Here is a 7643-nt window from a genome sequence, read left to right as displayed (position 1 = left end):
AGCCCTAAAAAATCCTAATTATCGCAGATTGAATAAATTGTTTTGAATAATTGTTTAAATTAACATTTTGTATTTTTATTAGAAACAATGTCAATTTTTCAATTTGAAAAAATTACTTTTTTCAAAATTAATGTATTCAATCTGAACCGATATTTCAATCCGCTAATTATAAAACTTTAATAATAAAATAAAATATTTATTTATTTATTTTATTTTGTATAAAACATAAATTATACTAATACTCAGGCAAAAGAGGATAGGAATCAGAAATTGTACTATAAAGAATAGTTTTAACGTTCCAAATGAAATGCCTTTGATCAGAGATTAAATCAAAATATTCAATAACTTAGATTTTTTAATAGTCATAATGATGTCAGTTTCTATTTGCAATTTTTTGCATCGTTCTATTTTGAGTTTCGTGCGATTGCAAAATAAAAAAATTCGCAAATCAGTTTTAGCGTAAGGTTGAACAGAGATCATATACTGCATCAACATAAATTTATTGCTAGTTAACATTAAAAAAAGTTCAACAGAATAATTGTTTGATAAATTTCATATAACGGATTTCTCAATTGAAAGCAAGTCCACAAAATCTACATAGTTAATACTTAATCTCTGTACAGAACAAAGTTTGCCATGTCTTGTAACCCACCCTCTTTGTAACACTCAGCAATGCGCTCCGATATTTCATCCCAAGACCCATCAATAGAAGCTAAATCCAATAAGAAAGCAGCTTCATCCAAAGCAATCTATGAAAAGAAAAAAATATTATATGAAGATATGCCATATTTAAAAAAATGAAAATAGTGGCGAGTAGAAAGCATAAAAAGTAGCCATAGCTTTTTAAATTTGTCAAAACCTGAGCAGGTTCCTTTCCCTTCTGTAGATCATCTCGCTTTCCCTCCTCTGACACTTTCTCTTTAATAAACTCAATTTGCTCATCGTCCCATTGAGCTATATTAGCAACTTCCTGAATATAATTAAATCCCATCAAATAAGACAAGCATGAAGTGGAGTGGAAAAGACAACAGTAATAACAATTTAAATGTGAAAATACAGGAGACCAGAACAAACGGAGGCACAGACCACAAGCTCGAACCTGATATGTACAACCCAAAGTCCACCATGGTGACTTCAGAGCTCCCCTAGCAGCATCTTTAGCTTCCATGTTACGTCCAACCCTATCCAGTAAAAAAATCCCTTGTGAACAGTGATAAATATGTTTAAGTATATACTATGATCGAATATTTGAGAAACTGCATTTACACACTTCAGCAAAATTTCAGCATTGAAAACATAAGGTCTTCCAAATCCTGGGAAGTGCTCCTTCTTTGTATAAAATTCTCCGGTCACCATGGCAGATACCTTCCACCAGTATGAGTAAATTTTATGGACTCCAAGATATAAAATAACTGTTTCTTACAAACATCATAGCGAGGTTAGCTTATTCTTACAAGGTCCCCTTTCTCAAAATCCTTCATCACTTTGCGCTCCAGTAAATCAGGGAACAATCCTACCTGGAACATACTGAAACTGGTTCCTTAAGCCTGCTGAATATAGGAATTAAGCAAATTTATTTCTGGTACCTTCCGCAAAAGATAAACATCTAAACTTGAATATTGAGATCTCGCCAGGTCTCCTTTCTTGTAAAGTTTAATCCCAGCATCAGCAGAAGCTTCAAACAATTCACTGTTGCTTCCCTCAGAAATGTTGGCATCTTCTTCAACAAGAATTCTGTGAATATATTGGTCAACCTGCAGATGAAATATAAAAGACCAAGTCTGCAAGACTAGTTTTTGTACGAAACATATATTTGGAAGAAATTCAGACTACATGTTGACAAAAATCCGTATCAGGTAAGACAACACATCTCAATAATCATACACAACAAATGAATTATGACTTACATTCTTGGCCAAGAGCCATACACCGTGCTTACGAACTTCAACGACTGGCATCTCCAATCTGAGGGTGGAGAAGATAGATCAAGAAAAAGATAACCTTTCAGAAGATAATGATCACTGAATATACATTATTTTACCCTGATGGAGCTGTTGGCCATCGCAGCAGTGCAGTCACAAATCCTATAAAGCAATTAAATCATGATTTAAGATAAACGTAAAAGCAAAATTAACAATGATGGTAATTCCCTTTATAGATTTTCACATCTTGTTACATGCACTACCCTTAGAATGAGGTTGTTTGCTACAGGAAAAAAGACCAGTTCCAAATATTTGGTTCTATTCTTTACCACCTTTTTCAAAATCCGAACAGCCTAACCTTCAAAATTCATATCTCCTAAAACACAAACACTTGAGCTTATATATACAATTATAGTTATAATAAATATATTAATGAAACTTATAAAGTTATGAGCATGCACGACTAGGGGTGTGTAACCGGTTCTAACTAACCGAACTGCGGCTACCAAATACTGAGCCGAATTAATTTCAGCTTTCCTACCGGACTAACCTAATAGTTTGGTCACTATCGGAAACCACAATAAAAAATATTGTTGTGTCACCTACAAGAAGTGGGACACTGTCATTGAATTTGGACAGATTTGGTAGATGAATAAAAAAATATATATTGGATATTGGAAATTGTAGCAAATCGTATTCCTGTAAGAGTGGTGAATGTGGGATGTGGCTGAGACGGCCATTGGAGGAAGGACCAGGGGTATAAGGATGTGGCAAAAATGAAAATGGCAAGAGTGATAGAGCAGGTTCTGGAAATAAAGAGAGAAAATGAGATAGGGATGGGACCTCTTCGACTTATACTAGATCATAAGACATAACCTAGCAGATGAAGAACGTACGGTGTGATGTTAACAGTTGTGGTACGAATTGTGAAATCCACTCGAAGGGCCAAATATATGGAAGAGTAAGATCAAGTAAGATAACAAGACTTAGGTAGGTAAATAGTACGAAACATTTTGTCAATAATAACAATACAACTAGTTCTCGGGTTTTCAGCTCTACTGACATAAATAACCAAATTAAATTCATGTAAACAATCAACCAAATACTGAACTGGAATTTTTTGGTTCTATAACCGAAGAGAAAATCATAAACATATTGGTTATTTGGATGCTATTTCTGTTAAATTTCACTTTGGTTCAGTTATTTTGGTTCGCTTTTTATTCAGATTTTGTTTAAACACACAATTTGCACACTCCTATACACAAAATATGCATGTACACGAAAATAGAAGGATCTGGAATGAAGTAAATGGTGAAATGATGATTTGGAGGTAATGCATCAAGAAAGGGTGCTAGAGGTGGAGAAAGAAGACAATTTTAACATCTATGAACTCCTTTGTTATTATTTTGACTCCTAACTTCTCTCAGACAAATCAAATAAGTGTTTTTTATTTATCATTATTATTATATGTACGAAATAACGACATTTCAAGCTCAGTGCTAACAAGAACTGCGCTCAGATGCAGCTCCATTTTGCATTAGTAATAATAATAATAATAATGAAGAACTTAATATTAAAATTAGAACACTATAAAAACCTGAGGTATTTCTGGATAGAGGAATTGTAAGAGGCATCAATCCTTGCTTGGCTGCAGGAGAAATTATCGGCTCGCCTGTTAAAAGATCATAATTAATATGGAACGAAAAATAATGTGAATTTACACAAGCTATTGATGGGCCATACAAGCAAACTTCGTGCACTGACAAGAAATAAATTACGATCAACAAATTATGAGTTGATGCTTCGCACAAAACAGAAGCATACAAGAAGCAGTACAGGAACCAAAAGACTCCTGTAAGATAAATGCAAGTGGAAAGCATGAAAGATGGAGTATTTTGCATGAGCCAAATTGAAAATCAATGTAGTTAAAGCCCTCCAATATCTATGCAACATGAAAGCAGACATACCGAGACTTACACGATAGCCAAGAATAATGTGCGCTGACATATAGTGTTACATGGATTCCACTACCGAGTAATGGGTTGAAAGTATTAGGCATAGCATGGCTTGTAGCATATAGACAGGGATCTAGTTGCTTGAAATCAAATGGAAATCCGAGTGCTTAAAAAGTAATGACACAGTTTAGAGTGCTGAACCCTTCATGCAAAATATTACAGGTGTTCAAGTCATGTCCATGTGATTAAATATACTGATTATAAAACAAATTTCAAAAAGTAAAGAAAATATGTAAATATTTTAACACTAATTTCGTAAAATTTCCTGATTTAAATACGACCAACTCCGGCATCTAAATATGTGAATGATTGTCTCTGAATTCTTTTCTTACGAATTTTACAATCGCGCAGATCCATAGAAAAACGCTGCCAGGGAAAAAATATAAAAAGTAAAAGACCAGTAGGTACGCGGTTGTTTAATATGTATAGCTGGGGGGTAGTAAGGGTGAAAAACAGAAAACAAGACTTGAATCAAGTCTATAATCTTCGACCAACAAAATCCTTATAAATTAGAGCATCTCCAAGAGGCTCTTTATAAGAGCTCTTAAGTGAAAAATTAAAAAGTGCTGACAAAATAGAGCTCCAAGAGACTCTTTATAATCTAAAGAACCCCCTCCCTCTTTTTAAGAGCCTCTATATTACTCTTAAACTTATTTTATCAATATTGTATTCATTCCCCTCAATTCTTCCCTAACTTGCAAATGTTTGAATTTAAATCTTTGTTATAGTGGAACTGAAATATGAATAAATATTAATAAAGAGCTACTACTGAGATCATTGTTAGAGTTGGCACGTTAAACAAAGAAATAACTAACTAAGAGCAACTCCAACACTATCATTAAATTGACTCCTAAGTCAAATTTTGAAGAAATAAAGCTAAAATTGGTCTTCAAGAGGCTCCGTGTGACTCTCTATTAAGTTAGAAACTTCAAATGCCTCCTCATTGTTGAGGAGGAAACCATCCCTCCTAAGTCATTATTATATTATTTCTTTTTTCCCCATGCATTCAACTTTGATGACTTTAGTAATTATTATATATAGTAAACTATTATAAAATGAATAGGGAGTGAGATTAAGGAGGATTGTTGGAGAAAATATTAAATTTTATCTCCTAAATATTTAAGAGGCAATTTTATTATATTATTTATAGAGAAGGTGCATGAAGGGTTTTGGAGTTGCTAAAGAGCATCTTTAAGAGACTCCCTATACAAGCTCTTAAATCAAAATAAAGAGCATAAGAAAAAATGGAGCTCCAATAGTGGCTCTTAAAAATCAACAGCTCGCTTTTCTCTCTCCTCTATTTTAAGAGTCACAATTTTTAATTTAATTAAATACTCACTTGCACGTGTTTCATTTCAAATTTTTGTTATAGTGAAATTCGAATAAGAATATAATATAACTAAGAAGGAAAAATATAGAGTATTGTTGGAGTTGACATGAAAATCATTGTAATAACTTGCTAGGAGTCACATTATTTATATTATATTCAGGAGCCAATTACGAGACTATTGGACATGCTTTAAGAGCCAAATAATTTACATTATTTTTAAGAGTGAACTACGAGCCCTAGTAATTTACATTTTTTTTAAGAGTGAACTACGAGACTGTTGGAGATGCTCTTTTGAGCAGTGAGAAATGAACATAGACATACAGCCACATGGGGAATAATTAAAGAAGAAGACTTGGTAGTTAGTTCAGCTTGATTTTCATTCTAAATCAAAGATTTTATCAAACAATGCAAATGATCCAGAATGTAGTAAGCAATTTACCTTTAACCTGTAGCATTCTCAAAAGATGTTGCAGGTTCTCCGGAGGCCTTGCCGCAGCTACGTCTTTAATAAATGACAAGTGGTCTGCAACCTTGGCGTCTTCACTTGGTACTTAAGAAATTAGGAGAACACAATTAAAAGACAAAAGAAAATCCACTAGTAATAAACCCAACAACACACAAACACATCCATATGATTTAAAAGAGAAAGCATGTACAAAGTGTTTGCCAAGTAGAAAAGATAGAAAAAACAATGAATGCATTAGAAGAACATGCTAATTTAACATTGATATAGTTGTAGCCGTCCGTTCATAACTTATAACCCTTTGTTTGGTCGGAAAGGAATGAAAGGGGAAAGCATAAATTTGAATTTTTTTGAAAATATGTTTATAAATTCTATTCCAAAACTTCCCTATTCCACTCATAAAGATATAAACTAGAGCTCAATCTTATAAATTTTGTAACTGATACTCTCATTCCTCCTTCCTACTAACGGATTTATGGAACCTTATTCCATTCCTTTCATCCAAACGGATTTACGAAGCAAGTAGTTATAAATCAGTGACTTGAATACGATTACTGAAACTTGCTCAATTTCTAAAAGCAGTTGACAATTTCACCTTTACAACATTCATTTACAATCAAGTAATCAATCAACTCACGTAATTTAATCTACTAAAACTAGCTCAAAATAATGTGTACCTGTGATAAATTCCTAATTAAAATAATTAAGGTGATATTGGGGAACATGAGATTCATTTCGAATGATGAAATGGTGTTTGGGAACATTAAATTAATTATAAAATAGGCACTTACGAGCGACAGATGAAGAAGAGTGACAACGGAAAATAAACCGCCGGCTTCCGGGACAAACGGCGGCGCGGGGAACACCAAACACAGCTCCACCGCCGATTTTCATATCCTTTCCTATCACACTACTGCCCCCACAAGTGTGCTTGTGTTTGTTATAATCCTGAATAAATTCAAAAATATTGAATTGGAATTTAAGGGGGGACCCGTATGCAGGATGGGCCTTAATATTTATCCGCAAGGCCCAAATATTAACCTCATATAACTACTGCACTTATATCCATTATTGCTAAATGCAGTAATTTTTTACTCCGTGCAGTAATATGCAAATACAGTTTTACCCCTTACGTTTTTTACCTAGTAAAAAGCTTTCAGGAATTTTAATGTTGTAGACTTGTAGTACATCTCCCTTTTTTTTAAATCATTTTATATTTGTTTCCTTTATATCTTATGGCCTATAAGGACATAACTCACACTAGATGTGACGAAATGGATAAATGATGAAATTGTATTTATGGTGGATAACTCAAATTAGATATGATCAAGTGGGTAAATATATATACCATATATATCGATTTTAACAAATTGTTTGATTTATCTATTTTATATTTGTTTGACTCGATTTTTTTAAAATATATATAATCGATTGACTTGATTTAGCAACTAAATTATTTTTTATATAAAATTTTCAATTAAAATTTAAAAATAAAGAATATATATGTAATATAATTGTTTATTGTAATGTAGAAATACAATAGATAACATGTTTATAGTTTCCTAAAAAAAACCCTTGTTTATCATTTTAAAGTGAATTAGTCAAAGAAATAAAATCATGATAAAGAGGCTTAATACCTATATATAATGTAATCCGTGTAAGTTGAACGAGTGTATTAAATAAGTTCAATCACATTTAATACATAAAAGGATGTTTAAGTAAATTCAGATTACTGCATGGAGCAAAAATTTACTGTATTTAGTACCACCCTTATATCAGCCTAAACGGCTTCTTATACATTGACATCTAATGTAAATCGAATTAATGTGTTAACCACTATCTCGTCACTTCTCCTTTCAATTTTATTGCATATTATCTATAATTTATAGAGGATTTCTAATAATTTTTTTTAT

At 32.6% G+C, this 7643-nt stretch overlaps 1 protein-coding gene across 2 annotated transcripts; it reads right to left on the bottom strand.

Annotated features, from left to right (window-relative positions):
• Nucleotides 1-481: 481 nt before the first annotated feature.
• Nucleotides 482-6684, bottom strand: LOC141719259 (protein IN CHLOROPLAST ATPASE BIOGENESIS, chloroplastic-like). 2 transcript variants are annotated; one of them, XM_074521631.1, is made up of 11 exons: nucleotides 6522-6681; nucleotides 5707-5817; nucleotides 3520-3594; nucleotides 2042-2084; nucleotides 1908-1965; nucleotides 1587-1754; nucleotides 1455-1517; nucleotides 1271-1365; nucleotides 1100-1181; nucleotides 860-970; nucleotides 482-749 (listed from the first exon to the last, which is right to left on the bottom strand). In XM_074521631.1, the coding sequence occupies exons 1-11, from the start codon at nucleotides 6622-6624 to the stop codon at nucleotides 609-611; spliced, it is 1050 nt and encodes a 349-aa protein (XP_074377732.1). In that variant the 5' UTR covers nucleotides 6625-6681; the 3' UTR covers nucleotides 482-608. The 2 variants fall into 2 exon arrangements, with proteins under 2 accessions (XP_074377732.1, XP_074377733.1); XM_074521632.1 differs by lacking the exon at nucleotides 482-749 and having other exon boundaries at nucleotides 866-970; nucleotides 1087-1181; nucleotides 6522-6684.
• Nucleotides 6685-7643: the final 959 nt, after the last annotated feature.

The sequence above is a fragment of the Apium graveolens genome, chromosome 4, assembly GCF_009905375.1.
Source record: "Apium graveolens cultivar Ventura chromosome 4, ASM990537v1, whole genome shotgun sequence".
Taxonomy (NCBI): domain Eukaryota; kingdom Viridiplantae; phylum Streptophyta; class Magnoliopsida; order Apiales; family Apiaceae; genus Apium; species Apium graveolens.
The sequence above is the reverse complement of the archived record's forward strand: the minus strand, read 5'-3'. Positions and strand labels throughout refer to the sequence as shown.